Consider the following 16,891-nt stretch of genomic DNA (forward strand, 5'->3'; position numbering starts at 1 on the left):
TTGGAGAAGACTCTTGAGAGTCCCTTGGACTGCAAAGAGATCAAACCAGTCAATCCTAAAGGAAATCAATCCTGAATGTTCGTTGGAAGGACTGATGCTGAAGTGAAGCTCAAACAGTTTGGCCACCTGATACAAAGAGACAACTCATTAGAAAAGACCCTGATGCTGGGAAAGATTGAAGGTGGAAGGACAAGGGGACAACAGAGGACAAAATGGTTGGTGGCATCACTGACTCAAAGGACACGAGTTTGAGCAAGCTCCAGAAGATGGTGAAAGAGAGGGAAGCCTGATGTACCACAGTCCATGGGGTCAGAAAGAGTTGGGCATGACTGAATGACTGAACAACTACAAAGTCACTAAGACCTTGTCTGACAACTCACTCTCCATCCCCAACCACACTTGAAGCTTTCTTTGTAGCAATCTGTACCACAAAACACATTAAGTATTCTTGCTTTGGTTGTTTCCTCCCATTTGAACATCAACTCCGTGAACGTAGAAACCTTATTTTCCCTACTGCTATATAGCCCCAGTACCAGAACAATATCTGGAACATCATTAGGTTCATAATAAATATTGTTGAATGTGTGAATTTTGGGAAAATAAAGTTTGAGCATTTTATCATAGCATTAGGCTTTCAGGCACTAGAGTCAAACCACTTAGTTTAAAATCCCAACTCTAATTCTCCCTGAATATGAATAATATTACATTTGCTGCTGCTGCTGCTGAGTCGCTTCAATCGTGTCCGATTCTGTGTGACCCCATAGATGGCAGCCCACCAGGCTCCCCCATCCCTGGGATTCTCCAGGCAAGAACACTGGAGTGGGTTGCCATTTTCTTCTCCAATGCATGAAAGTGAAAAGTGATTTATCAGTATGCAATTTGATAAATTATTTAACCTCTCTATCAAGTTCTTCATCTTCAAGATGGGCACTCAAATAGTACTGTTTAAAAGAGTTGTTTCAAGAATTAAATGAGATAATCTTTGAAAAGCATATAAGTAACCTCTCATATGTTAGCCACTATTACATATTTACTCTATTTTACTTAAGACAAACTGATTTTAAAATAGAAGTTTGTGCTTGATTTTTTAGATCTATAGTGCACTACCAGTATTTGGAAAAGATCCTGGTGCTGGGAAAGATTGAAGGCAAAAGGAGAAGTGGGTGGCAGAGGATGAGATGGTTAAATAGCATCACCAACTCAATGGATATGAATTTGAGCAAACTCTGGGAGACAGTGGAGGACAGAGAAGCCTGGTATGCTTCTGTCCATGTGATCACAAAGGAGTCTGACACAACTTAGCAACTGAACAATAATCACTACTTGTAGCAGATAGTTTCCAAAGATGGACAAATTAATCTTTTTCTCTCCATAAGTATGTAGGTTGCTTAATCCTTCAAGATATAAAATCCATACATTTTCCCTTAAATCTGAACAAGACCTGTGGTTGCTCTGGTTACCAGAACATGGCAGAGCTAACATTTTACCAGTTCTGTGCCTGGCCTATAAGAGGTCTACATATGTACAAGAGGTCACATGGAGGAGAACCAACAAACCAAAAGTGTGAATATAGCCTTCCTGGAATCTCCAGCCCATCTTAACGAGGAAGTCAAGTGAATGACCCCTGTCAATGCCATGTGGAGCAGACCCACTTGGCTGAAACCAGTAAACCCATAGAATAGTGAGAAACAATAAACTGTTGATGTTTTTCCCCAATGAACTGTTGACGTTTTTCTCCAAATTTACTTTTGTACTCTAGGTTTGTGGGTATTCTGTTACATACCAATAAAAAAACTTAAACCTTTTCATAAATTTATCATCTTTAAAATACCTCCTATTATTCCTTCAGCTTGGCTATTTCTAAGGCTAACTTAGGCTCATATGCAAGGAAAGAGACTCTTCCAAATTCCTCATACATTTTATCAAGACTAAATCACCATGCAAGCTTTATAATAGTCAACACAATTGATCCAGTGAGTCCCTTTCATATTTCTTTTATCATATAGTTAGTTGAGTTTTGCAAACTTATTTGTGTGCTGATGGAAACTTCTTTAATAAGTTTAGTGACCTAAAAGCTCAGGGCACAGAGAGGGTGGATGGGCTCATTAGAGCTTTTGCACCATACATTATTTCTGCCCTTGCCTTGAGGATTCATGGAGGTGAATACCTCTATTTATTTTTACTGATTTAGTGTCAGGCAAGTCATTCTTGTTTTCACTTGATTACTTATAGCCGTCATTCTCTTTAAACCTTAGTAAAATAACATATTTCAATATATCAGCATAAATAAAATGATTTACATTAATAAGGAATTTAAATCACTTTACTGACCCTTTAGATCCATCTTTCAAAATAACTTGAGCTGTTCAAATTCCTAACAATTTTCAATTAAATTAACATGCTTATAGTATAACTAATAGTATAAGTAATGAGAAGAACTTTCATGGAGTTTCCTCTTAATTACTCCATAGCATCTGCAGGGATTTTATTTAGTCATGGTGGAAATTTGATTTTGTTAAAAGATAGTGATTTTGATGCAAACCAATTCATTATTCTATTGAATATGATGTATCCACCCTAATATCCACATGTGTGCAACTTTAAATATTCCCAATTCATAAGGAAACACATGCACTTTTTGGTGCAACTTTAGCCTTTTCTTGACTGTACGGAGTTTAGTTATTTTCTGATAGAATGTGCCACCTAGGGTAACAATTCTTCAGGGTATAAGTAAAACCCCCTTTCCTACACAGAATGCATATACCTACAGTATATTTCTTTTTATTTATTCCATTCCTGGCACATTTTTTCAAAAATACATGAATACATCTTCATAGTTTTGATGATTTTTTTTTCTGACATAAGTATTTAATTACCAAATGGGTTAAATATAAAATTTCACTAAAATTTATTGCTCATTTTTACCAAACTACAAAAGCAATGTAGGAGATAATATTGTTATTATTGTTATTTTACAAGGGAAGAAACAAAGGCTGAAAACATTAAGCAATGTCAAAGTTGATAAGTATTTAGGAGAAATTTGAACACAGGTTGTAATGACTCTAGAGTTTACGCTTGACCACTGTATTTTCTGGCTTCATTCTCATTGAGTAGATGAGTAATATCACACTTTCCATGGCTTATTGCGTTAGGGTGAAAATCTAATTTTAAAATATCTACCAGAATATTAGCAACTGTCCAATTACAATTAATTGCCAACTGTAATGTTTCAATATGTTCTCAGGTTCCATGGTATAGGGTTTAGCAGTAAATGAGTTCCCTCTTTAAAATAACTTTTTTCCTTAGATGAAATTTAGGGGGGCGGTCCTAAGATAGCAGAGTAACAGGACGGGGAGACCACTTTCTCCCCCACAAATTCATTGAAAGAACATTTGAATGCTGAGCAAATTCCACAAAACAACTTCTGAATGCTGGCAGAGGACATCAGACACCCAGAAAGGCAGACCATTGTCTCCAAAAGGAGGTAGGAAAAAATATAAAACATAAAAAGAGAGACAAAACATAAAAAGAGATCCAACCCAGGAAGGGAGTCTTTAAAAAGAGAGAAGTTTCCAAACACCAGGAAACACTCTCACTGGCGAATCTGTGGAGAGCCTTGGAATTTCAGAGAGCAACATAACCGGGAGGAAAAACAAATAAATAATTAAAGCCCACAGATTACATGCCTAAATGCCCAGCGGAGAAGCAGTGCAGACACTTGCATCAGCCACTAGCAAGCTAGCAAGCCGGGACTGGACAGGGAGGCATGGGCTGCTTAGGGTAAGGACCGGGCCTGAATACCCTGAGGGCAATCTGAGGGAACTAACTAGAGATAGCAACCCAGACCCTGGGATAGCTATCCCACGAAAAGCCCTAACCTAAGACACCGTCAGGCCCAGTCACAGAACAAAGGACTGAGCAGAGCTAGCTGGCTGCAGACCGGCCCATCCCCCTCTGGAGACAGGCAGGCGAGGGCAGCCAGAGCCGGAAGGGGGCAATCGCGGCCCCAGAGAGGTATCATCTACCAAACTGCAAGCAGGCTTCGTTGCTAACCAAGACTCCTTGGGATTCTGGATGGTCGACATCCACCAGGAGGGTCACAGCCAGAGATCAGCTCCCCAGAAGAGACACAAAGCACACCTGAGAAGGCACACCAGGTTACACCCAGAAAACCAAGCAGCAGGAAAAGGGAAGGTGATAAGACAGCAACTGCACTCGCCAAGCCCCTGGTCACCTGAGCTGCTCAGACCAGGGAAGGGCACAAAACGCAGGCCCACTCAAGTCTGCGCCTTTGTGGAGTACCGGAGAACCTGAACCTGAGTGGCTTAGACCTGGGAAGTGCACTCAACCCAGGGCCTGCCTCAGACATTTCCCGGCAGAGCAACCTAGAGCCTGAGCAGTGCAGACTGGGAAAGCACACACACTGTGAGCCGGGGCAAACCCAGTGTGGCCGAGACACTGGGAGCACTCCCCACAGACGCCAGTGATATTTGTCTGCAGTGTTCCTCCCCCCCGCCCATAGCACGACTGAACAAGTGAGCCTAAAAGAGTGTCCACCACTGCCCCTTTGTGTCAGGGTGGAAATTAGACACTGAAGAGGCCAGCAAACAGAAGAAGCTAAAATAAACAGAGGGAACTGCTTTGGAAGTGACAGGTGCAATAGATTAAAACCCTGAAGTTAGCACCGACTACATAGGAAGGGGCCTATAGATCTTGAGAAGTGTAAGCCGGATCAAGGAACTATCTGAAAATGAACTGACCCCACACTGTCCACAACAACACCAGAGAAAGTCCTAGATATATTTTTACTATTATCATTTGTTTAATTTAAATTTTTTTTTATTTTAAGTCCTTTATTACTCCTTTAATTTTCATTTTTATAACCTACTACTTTGCAAAAAAAAGACCCAATTTTTAAAGCAAACTTCATATATATATATATTTTATAATTTTTGTGACTTTGTTTTTTCCTTTAATATTGTATTTTTGAGACTCTAACCTCTACTCTAGATTTTTATTCTTTGCTTTTTGGTATTTGTTATCAATTTTGTACCTTTAAGAACCCAATCTTCAGTACCCATTTTTACTTGAGAGCGAGAATACTGGCTTGACTGCTCTCTCCCTCTGTGGACTCTACTTTTTCTCCACCAGGTCGCCTCTATCTCCTACCTCCCCCTTCTCTTCTCTTCTCTACCCAACTCTGTGAATCTCTTTGTGTGTTCCGGGTTGTGGAGAACACCTAGGGAACTGATTACTGGCTGGATCTGTCTCTCTCCTTTTGATTCCCACCTTTATCCTCCTGGCCACCTCTGTCTCCTTCCTCCCTCTTCTCTTCTCTGTGTAACTCTGTGAACATCTCTGAGGGATCCAGACTGTGGAGAGCACACAGGCAAATGATTACTGGCTAGCTTGCTCTCACCCCTTTTGATTCCTCCTCATTCTCCTCCTTTTTCTCACCTCTATCTCCCTCCTCCCTCTTCTCTTTCCCATGTAACTCTGTGTACCTCTCCAGGTGTCCCTCACTGTGGAGAAACTTTTCATCATTAACCTAGATGTTTTATCATCAGTGCTGTATAGATGGAGAAGTCTTGGGGCTACTGTAAGTTTAAGACTGAAAACCATAGGCAGGAGGCTTAAGTCAAAATCCTGAGAACACCAGAGAACTCTTGACTCCAGGGAACATTAATCGATAGAAGCTCATCAAACGCCTCCATACTTACACTGAAACCAAGCACCACTCAAGGGCCAACAAGTTCCAGAGCAAGACATACCATGCAAATTCTCCAAAAACACAGGAACATAGCCCTGAGCTTCAATATACAGGCTGCCCAAAGTCACACAAAACCCACTGACATCTCAAAACTCATTACTTGACACTACAGTGCACTCTAGAGAGAAGAAATCCAGCTCCACCCACAAGAACACAGATACAAGCTTCCCTAACCAGGAAACTTTGACAAGCCACAGGTCCAACCCCACCCACAGCTAGGAGCCTCCACAATAAAGAGGAACCACAAACTGCCAGAATACGGAAAGGCCATCCCAAACACAGCAATATAAATAAGATGAAAAGGCAGAGAAATACCCAGCAGGTAAAGGAACAGGATAAATGCCCACCAAACCAAACAAAAGAGGAAGACATAGGGAATCTACCTGATAAAAAATTCCAAATAATGATAGTGAAAATGATCCAAAATCTTGAAAACAAAATGGAGTTACAGATAAATAGCTTGGAGACAAGGATAGAGAAGATGCAAGAAATGTTTAACAAGGACCTAGAAGAAATAAAAAAGAGTCAATATATAATGAATAATGCAATAGATGAGATAAAAAACACTCTGGAGGGAACCAACAGTAGAATAATAGAGGCAGAAGATAGGATTAGTGAGGTAGAAGACAGAATAGTAGAAATAAATGAAACAGAGAGGAAAAAAGAAAAAAGAATTAAAAGAAACAAGAACAACCTCAGAGACCTCTGGGACAATGTTAAATGACACAACATTCGAATCATAGGAGTCCCAGAAGAAGAAGACAAAAAGAAAGGCCATGAGAAAATACTTGAGGAGATAATAGTTGAAAACTTCCCTAAAATGGGAAAGGAAATAGTCACCCGAGTCCAAGAAACCCAGAGAGTCCCAAACAGGATAAACCCAAGGTGAAACACCCCAAGACCCATATTAATCAAATTAACAAAGATCAAACACAAAGAACAAACATTAAAAGCAGCAAGGGAAAAACAACAAATAACATACAAGGGGATTCACATAAGGATAACAGCTGATCTTTCAATAGAAACTCTTCAGGCCAGGAGGGAATGGCAGGACATACTTAAAGTGATGAAAGAAAAGAACCTACAGCCCAGATTACTGTACCCAGCAAGGATCTCATTCAAATATGAAGGAGAAATCAAAAGCTTTACAGACAAGCAAAAGCTGAGAGAATTCAGCACCATCAAACCAGCTCTCCAACAAATGCTAAAGGATCTTCTCTTGACAGGAAACACAGAAAGGGTATATAAACTTGAACCCAAAACAATAAAGTAAATGGCAATGGGATCATACTTATCAATAATTACCTTAAATGTAAATGGGTTGAATGCCCCAACCAAAAGACAAAGCCTGGCTGTATGGATACAAAAACAAGACCCCTATATATGTTGCCTACAAGAGACCCACCTCAAAACAAGAGACACATACAGACTGAAAGTGAAGTGGAAAAAAATATTCCACGCAAATAGAGACCAAAAAGAAGGCAGTAGTAGAAATACTCATATCAGATAAAAAGACTTTAAAACAAAGGCTGTGAAAAGAGATAAAGAAGGACACTACATAATGATCAAAGGATCAATAAAGAAGATTTACATAAATATATATGCACCCAACATAGAAGCATGGCAATATGTAAGACAAATGCTAACAAGTATGAAAGGGGAAATTAATAATACCACAATAATAGTGAGAGACTTTAATACTCCACTCACACCTATCAATAGATCAACTAAACAGAAAATTAACAAGGAAACACAAACTTTAAATGATACAAGAGACGAGTTAGACTTAATTAATATCTATAGGACATTTCACCCCAAAACAATGAATTTCACCTTTTTCTCAAGTGCACATGGAACCTTCTCCATGATAGGGCCATAAATCTAGCCTTGGTAAATTCAAAAAAACTGAAATCATTCCAAGCATCTTTTCTGACCACAATGCAGTAAGATTAGATGTCAATTACATGAGGAAAACTACTAAAAATTCAAACATATGGAGGTTGAACAACACGCTGCTGAAAAACAAATCACAGAAGAAATCAATAAAGAAATCAAAATATGCATAGAAACGAATGAAAATGAAAACACAACAACCCAAAACCTATGGGACACTGTAAAAGCAGTGCTAAGGGGAAGGTTCACAGCAATACAGACTTACCTCCAAAAACAAAAACAAAAAGTCAAATAAATAGCCTAACTCTACACCTAAAGCAACTAGAAAAGGAAGAAATGAAGAACCCCAGGGTTAGTAGAAGGAAAAAAATCTTAAAAATTAGGGCAGAAATAAATGCAAAAGAAACAAGAGACCATAGCAAAAATCAACAAAGCCAAAAGCTGGTACTTTGAGAAGTTAAATAAAATTGACAAACCATTAGCCAGACTCATCAAGAAACAAAGAGAGAAAAATCAAATAAAAAAAATTAGAAATGAAAATGGAGAGATCACAACAGACAACACAGAAATACAAAGGATCATAAAAGACTGCTATCAGCAACTATATGCCAATAAAATGGACAACTTGGAAGAAATGGACAAACTCTTATTAGAAAGGTACAACTTTCCAAAACTGAACCAGGAAGAAATGGAAAATCTTAACAGACCCATCACAAGGACGGAAATGGAAACTGTAATCAGAAATCTTCCAGCAAACAAAAGCCCAAGACCAGACAGCTTCACAGCTGAATTCTCAACATAATAAAAGCTATATATGACAAACCCACAGCAAAATTATCCTCAATTGAAAAATTGAAAGCATTTCCCCTAATGTCAGGAACAAGTCAAGGCTGCCCACTCTGACCACTACTATTCAATATAGTTTTGGAAGTTTTCGCCACAGCAATCAGAGCAGAAAAAGAAATAAAAGGAATCCTGATTGGAAAAGAAGTAAAATTCTCACTGTTTGCAGATGACATGATCCTATACATAGAAACCCTAAAGACTCCACCAGAAAATTACTAGAGCTAATTAATGAATATAGTAAAGTTGCAGGATATAAAATCAATACACAGAAATCCCTTGCATTCCTATACACTAAAAATGAGAAAACAAAAAGAGAAATTATGGAAACAATTCCATTCAGCATTGCAACAAAAAGAATAAAATACTAAGGGATATATCTACCTAAAGAAACAAAAGACCTATGCATAGAAAACTATAAAACACTGGTGAAAGAAATCAAAGAGGACACTAGATAGAGAAATATACCATGGTCATGAATTGGAAGAATCAATATAGTGAAGATGAGTATATTACCCAAAGCAATCTCTAGATTCAATGCAATCCCAATCAAGCTACCAGCGGTATTTTTCATAGAACTGCTGCTGCTGCTGCTAAGTCGCTTCTGTCGTGTCCGATTCTGTGTGACCCCACAGACGGCAGCCCACCAGGCTCTCCCATCCCTGGGATTCTCCAGGCAAGAACACTGGACCAGAACAAATAATTTCACAATTTGTATGGAAATACAAAAAACCTCTACTACAGGCTCTACTACAAAGCCACAGTCATCAAGACAGTATGGTACTGGCACAAAAACAGAAATACAGATCAATGGAACAAAATAGGAAGCCCAGAGATAAATCCACACACCCATGGACACCTTATCTTCGACAAAGGAGGCAAGAATATACAATGGAGAAAAGACAATCTCTTTAACAAGTGGTGCTGGGAAAACTGGTCAACGACTTGTAAAAAAATGAAACTGGAACACTTTCTAACATCATATACAAAAACAAACTCAAAATGGATTAAAGATCTAAACGTAAAGCCAGAAACTATAAAACTACTAGAGGAAAACATAGGCAAAACACTCTCCGACATAAATCACAGCAGGATCCTCTATGACCCACCTCCCAGAGTAATGGAAATAAAAGCAAAAATAAACAAATGGGACCTAATTAAAATTAAAAGCTTTTGCACAACAAAGGAAACTGTAAGCAAGGTGAAAAGACAGCCTTCAGAATGGGAGAAAATAATAGCAGACGAAGCAACTGACAAAGAATTAATCTCAAAAATATACAAGCAACTCCTGCAGCTCAATTTCAGAAAAATAAACAACCCAATCAAAAAATGGGACAAAGAACTAAACAGACATTTCTCCAAAGAAGACATACAGATGGCTAACAAACACATGAAAAGATGCTCAACATCACTCATTATCAGAGAAATGCAAATCAAAACCACTATGAGGAACCATTTCACGCCAGTCAGAATGGCTGAAATCCAAAAGTCTACAAGCAATAAATGCTGGAGAGGGTGTGGAGAAAAGGGAACCCTCTTACACTGTTGGTGGGAATGCAAACTAGTACAGCCACTATGGAGAACAGTGTGGAGATTCCTTTAAAAACTGGAAATAGAACTGCCATATGACCCAGCAATCCCACTGCTGGACATACACACCTGAGGAAACCAGAATCGAAAGAGACACGTGTACCCCAATGTTCATCGCAGCACTGTTTATAATAGCCAGGACATGGAAGCAACCTAGATGTTCATCAGCAGATGAATGGATAAGAAAGCTATGGTACATATATACAATGGAGTGTTACTCAGCCATTAAAAGAATACATTTGAATCAGTTCTAATGAGGTGGATGAAACTGGAGCCTATTATACAGAGTGAAGTAAGCCAGAAAGAAAAACACCAATACAGTGTACTAACACATATATATGGAATTTAGAAAGACGGTAATGATAACCACGTATGCGAGATGGCAAAAGAGACATAGATGTATAGAACAGTCTTTTGGACTCTGTGGGAGGGGCGAGGGTGCGATGGTTTGGGAGAATGGCATTGAAACATGTATATTATCATATGTGAAACAGACTGCCAGCCCAGGTTCGATGAATGATACAAGGTGCTTGGGGCTGGTGCACTGGGATGACCCAGAGGGATGGGATGGGGAGGGTGGTGGGAGTGGGGGTTCAGGATGGGGAACATATGTACACTCACGGCAGATTCATGTCAATGTATGACAAAACCAATATAATATTGTAAAGTAATCAGCCTCCAAAAAAAAAAATAATTAAAAAAAAAAAGAAATTTAGGAACTATCATTCAGATTATCTGAAGGGATTTAATTAACATTATGGTTAATTAGAAAAGAGATTTCTAATGTAAAAAGATATATTTTAGTAACTATAAATTACACTTATAAGAAAAATAGCTTCCAGTGAGTACACATGCTGAAGACTCCCTCCCTAAGCTCATTTCAATTCATGATTCATCCAGACACAGTCGTCCTCCCCAAGGTGATTTTGTACTTCCTAAAATATTTGGAAATTTCTGGGTACATTTTTGCTTCTCATACTGGGAAAGTACTAGAGGGTAGAGGCCAAAGATGTATACGCCATACTGGCGTCTAGAGGGTAGAGGCCAAAGGTGCTGCTATCCTCCTACAATGTACAACAAAGAATTACCTGCCCCCAAATGTCCATAGGGCTGACATTGAGGAACCCTGAGCTAGTGTGTTGTTTGAGTGGTTTTCTGTGGCAAATCTACAGAGAGGATTATGGTAGCTAATTAATATAAACTCATTGGTAACTGATTATTATTGATAGAAGAAATTTTCCATATGAAATATAGACAGCCATAACTACCACTTTTCAAAATGCTAAGCATTTAGAGTTTTATATTATATTGAAAAGTCACAATTTCCTTCCTTATTGTCTACACAGAGGTTTCACAGCCTTATCAATCCAATTATGTCTGCCAGGCTCCTCTGTCCATGGAATTCTCCAGGCAAGAATACTGGAGTGGGCAGCCATTCCCTTCTCCAGGCCGATCTTCCTCACCCAGGGATCAAACCTGAGTCTCCTGCATTGCAGGCAGATTCTTTACCATCTGAGCTACCAGAGAAGCCCAGAGTTTTATATTCCACTGAAGAGTCAAAATTTCCCGACATGTTATAGACAGAGGTTTCACAAGCTCATCAACCCAATTTTCTTATACTTATTTACTCCACAGATTTTCACAAAGCTTTCATTCAACTAATTATATCAATAAACAAGCCAAAAAACTGTGAATATAGAAAATGGTAGAACAATTTGTGAGAAGACTGCATAAAGAAAAACTTCTTGGATCTAGAAAGGTACTATGGAACAGAGTGACACAAACACCTGTCTATGAATTGAAAACAAAGACATTAAATTCTAAGATATCTTCTCCTCTTCCACAAAGTTCTTATTTATGCAATCTTCTACAAAAATTGTTCTACCATTTTCTATGTTCACAGTACTTTCTACCTTCAGTCAGTTCACTCAGTTGTGTCCAACTCTTTGCAACCCCATGAACTGCAGCATACCAGGGCTCCCTGTCCATCAGCAACTCCCAGAGTTTACTCAAACTCATGCCCATTGAATTAGTGATGCCATCCAACCATCTCATCCTCTGTTGTCCCCTTCTCTTCCTGCCTTCAATCTTTCCCAGCATCAGGGTCTTTACCAATGAGTTAGTTCTTCACATCAGGTGGCCAAAGTATTTGGAGTTTCTACCTTAACTAAACACAAACTCTATAAACCTCAGTACTCTAGGTGTTACCCCCATGCCTCAGAAGTATAATATACCAACCTGTGCCATGACTTTACAAAGCCACTTGGGTTCTACAAAATATAAGTCGCTTAACTGCAATGCTGGGTCTTGAAAATGAAGAAGGACCCCTGTAGGAAAAATCAAAAGTGAAACATGGAATTTGGAATATGAAAATATCAAGGGGCTTCACAGAGAATCTAGCTCAGCCTCCTCATTTTACAGATTAGGAAACTTCAGCATTGTTGGGGTCAGAGCTGAGACCAGAACCAGTGCATCCTAGCTTTCATCTCAGTCAACCATTGATTCTCCAAGTGCCAAGTTAAACCATCACAATAATAATTCTCCTGCAAGTGTAAAAATAACTTCCACATACACTAAATTCACTTGATACTATGAAGGATATAGCTTGAACTTAGAGTCTCACAGTTCCTGAATACTACAGTCAAGCTCTAGAATCCACATGTTTTAACTCTGGCTGAGAGACTTTTTCCACTACTGTCTTTAGATAATTTCTAAATTTTTCTCTTATGACATAATATATGATTCCACATCAGTACACATGATGATCTTTCAAAAAGAAAAAAACATCAGCTACCTATTAAAGAATTTTGTCAATATTCTTTTAAATGTAAATTCTATACAAGGTTCAGATACATTTTCACCAACTCTACTGCAGAGCTTTGAAAAAATATGTAATAAACAAACCTGATTCATTTAGAAAGTGAACTGCATGAGGAAGCTCATTTTCATCTAACTGCAGCTGATGTTCTCTCACAAGTTGTAATAATCGTTTCCGGTCAATTACAGGAAATTCAATTGGCACATTTTTACGCTCTGATAAAATGATTTTCTCAAGTTCTACGTAGCAGTCTGGAATCAGCTGCCCAACAACAGGCTGATCTCGGATCTATGAAATTACAGATGACAAGCTGTAAAAATCCATTTTATACATCTATGTGTCAGGTGGTTGGTAAATTCTGTGCTAATCATTCAGAAAATGATTATTTTTAATAAAATCAAGATGCAATGTAAGACTAATTAAATCGTGAGAAATAAATAAGATTACCTTAAAAAAAAGAAAAAAAAAATGAACACAGAAGCCAATTTGGAAAGAACTATCAAATAACATTGTATGGAAATAATTATCAAGGTATTCAGAAAATCCAAGGCGAAATCCAGGACAAATCATTAACCTTAAATAAAGGACCTACTATTTTCTAAGACATTAAATCTACAGGCAATAGATATGCTAACATAAAGGTCAGGATTGTAAGAGCTTTTGGACTTTATTTTTTAGATGAAAATATCCACATCCGAAAGTAAAACTAAATTTTGTTCTTGCTATTTGCAAAATGTAATATTAGTGGGATGTACATATCAACAGTGAAGTCTGGAGACAGACATGAAATTTCCTCACCAAGCTATGCTTTTTCATGGAGACCTGAACTTGGAAAAATAAAAAAATCATCTAAACCCCAATGATTCTATACGAGAAGATGATTTGGGGTCTCTTACACTTAGAATCTAATTAAAATCAAAATTTTAATAGAATGACCTTATGAAGAGAGTTTCTGTAATAAAAATATTTCCAAACATTTTTTCTTAAAAATCTAATTTTAAATAGAAATACAACTTTAATAATAGTAAATGCCTTTGCAAACCACCAGGTGGCAAACTCTCCTCATTTCTCAACCCATGAATATATTCTTGACAATAAAGAATAAAATTTCTACTTGAATTCTTCAACTTATACAAATAGAAACTGGGTTTATTATACCTGCACACACGCACACACATAAACATTATACTTGTTTTTTTTCTACTCTTGATCCTTCAGGAACCTGATTTATAGCAGCCGTAACCATTACTTACATATTTACTTCCAGTCAAGATCGTTTTGACATACCCCTTGAACCAGAAAATTAAATATAATTTCACTAATCTCCACTTTTCATATTCCCTCTCTTCATCATTTATAAATTAAGATAAAACAGAACTTCAGATTGAAGTTTGCGTTTAACCCAAGAAGGGAAACCTACATATAAAAGTAAACAAGAGTTCACATAGTAGTCAAGTAACAAAGGGATGGATTTTACAGGGCTGGATTACAGGGTGAGCAAAGGATCCCACTCTGCTAAGGGACTGGACAAGACCGAGAGGGACATTGTTGGCACTGATTTCTATTTTGTCCTACTTCCTTTATCATCAGGTCACCAACAGTCAAAAACAGAAAGCTTTTATTCTAAACTCTGCATGGACACATGTTAATAAGAGTGAGACACACAAAGATTAGAAAAGATCAAGATAAAAGGAAAAGATGAAAAACAAATGAAAGGCCAAACAAAAAAGATTTCTAAATAGATTAAAAGCTGCTGACTGAATACAGGTTGAGGCACCTCAGGGAGGAAAGAATATTCAAGTTGGCAGGCGTTTTGTTTTGGGGTCATCTGCATCACTATTCTGCAAAGCAGCCAATTGAATTTTCAAACCAACATAACAGAATGATGCATCCATTTGCAATATATACCTTCCTTCAAATAATACTGCCGTTTCTCAAAGCATTTGTTGTTAACCTCCTATCCGGTATTGCCTTCAGAGTTCATGTACAAGTGCAGAAAGCAGACTGGTCTTATTGCCAGTAAACTGGTCTAACTTGCTATTAGCCTAAAGTAGTACTAGTCCAGCTTGATGAATCAACTACTTTATTCATAGACTTTTCAACTAAACTCAGATTTTCTCAAAACAAACTCATACTTTAAGAATTCTTTTTTAAAATATGATAAATGGTCTGATATCAATGATAAAAGAGAAGCTATTAAAATATTATAAGTAACAGCAAAGTTCTGTAAGTACAGAGAGTCTCAAAAGGAAACTCCCTGGGTAAAGAGGATATTTAATTGAATATATTAATTTGATGCATTTGTTTCATAAAAGTCATGTCACTCTTTAATCATATGTCTCAGAAAAGAGTAGCAAAAACTAGAGATAAATGATATTTTATTCTTCTAACATAAAACTCCATTGACCCACATTTGTAAAAGCTTTTATTGATTGTGATAAATGTGTGGAAAGATATAAATGTGCAAATTCTCTCTCTGGGCACCACAAATACGGGCACACTTACAAATGGCTCATTAAGTTTTGGACAGAGCATAATCTGTAGAAATGGAACAGAACTAAGCTAACTGGACAACGTGCTATAACCAAGGTGACCGTATAACTTATCATCCAAACTGGAATGCTTCTGAGAATGTAGTAAGACACAATAATTACACTGGGACTTTCCAGGCAAAACAAGACCCTTGTTAGGAGCCACCGCTTTGATCATTAGTACTAATGAGCTAAACCAATAGAGACTAACAGTGAGATCCACTATTGTGTTTGTCATATTGAACTATTCAAAGTGTTTTCCAGTACAGTTTACCCCTTGCTATCTGTAGAGCCCAGGTAAAATTTCTTTCTCTTTCCAGTATTAAAAACAAGCATTTGTTAACCAATTTATTTGTGTTTTATGAACTCTATGAACTGTATTTGTCTTACCAGAAATAAAAACTTTGTAAATCAAAAACATAATTCTTAAAGTTTGTCTGAACTAGAATATTGCTTATACATTGTTGAAAACCAAATTAGAGACCATGGTGACCAGATGAAAGAGCCTTCTCTCAATATTGAAGGGGAAAAAAATATATATTTCAAAGGGGGATCACAGTGACAAAGACATGAAGGAACAACAAATACCAAGATGAACATAAAACAGAAACTCCAAAAGAAAGGAGCAGATGGAGGAAAACCAGTCAAAGAAAAATACAAGAAAGATAACTCCAAGATCCCAACATCCACCTTTATCCTTTTGATTGAATCAATACTATAGGATGTTGGAGAGAAAGGGCATCAGAAATATGTCCCAGATTCTCTCAGGAACATTCTCTCAGCCTCTCAGATACCCTTTTCTCTCAGGATTCTCAATTATTTTTAATTTCTAATTCTATGAGTTCAAAATTAAGTCTGACATAAATAATTTTAAAATTAAAAGTACTTGAATAATGCTAACAGATAAGAAAAAAACACACTTTTAAGATAGTTGTTCTCAAGACTGCTGATATTTCTTAGCAGTTGCAGAATGTAAGAGTTAATAAATTATATTTATCTACCACCTAGGGTAGGCAATGAACCATGTTACCTTGAAATTAAGGCTCTCATTGATGATGGTTTTCCGAAGTTTTGCCAAAGCATCGGATTCCTCAGTGGCATTCACAAAGTGGTAATCTCGTATTGCAGGAAACCCTCGTTTGTTCAAGAGTTCCTTGGTAATTTTACTGATACAGGCTTTGCGCTGCTTCTCATCAGTAACATCTAAATGTGTGCCAACTAGAATCACAGGGGAAGAAGAAGCACGGGCCTATGGGGGAAGATACAAAATACTCTTGTGTTTGTTTTAAAATCAACACTGCTTATATTTCCATTGATATTCACTTTCTACGAAATTCACTAGAGTCGAAATGAGAATTCAAAAGACCTCAAGAAGAAAATGACAACTGTCTTCCCTTCCTTAAACCTAAGGAAACAAATTAAACTTAAGAAATTTTTAAAAGTCAT

At 37.6% G+C, this 16,891-nt stretch overlaps 1 protein-coding gene across 3 annotated transcripts in view; it reads right to left on the reverse strand.

Moving 5' to 3' along the window:
* LRRK2 (leucine-rich repeat kinase 2) overlaps positions 1-16,891 on the reverse strand; it is a 207,764-nt gene that overhangs the window by 80,523 nt on the left and 110,350 nt on the right. For all 3 annotated transcript variants that reach the window (XM_010841504.1, XM_010841503.1, XM_010841505.1), the window contains 3 exons: positions 16,476-16,694; positions 13,001-13,202; positions 12,335-12,423 (listed from right to left, as the gene is read on the reverse strand). In XM_010841504.1, the coding sequence (XP_010839806.1) occupies positions 12,335-12,423; positions 13,001-13,202; positions 16,476-16,694 (510 nt within the window). The remainder of the gene's footprint in view (positions 1-12,334; positions 12,424-13,000; positions 13,203-16,475; positions 16,695-16,891) is intronic.

The sequence above is a fragment of the Bison bison genome, unplaced genomic scaffold (genome assembly GCF_000754665.1).
Source record: "Bison bison bison isolate TAMUID 2011002044 unplaced genomic scaffold, Bison_UMD1.0 scf7180017864163, whole genome shotgun sequence".
Taxonomy (NCBI): Eukaryota; Metazoa; Chordata; class Mammalia; order Artiodactyla; family Bovidae; genus Bison; species Bison bison.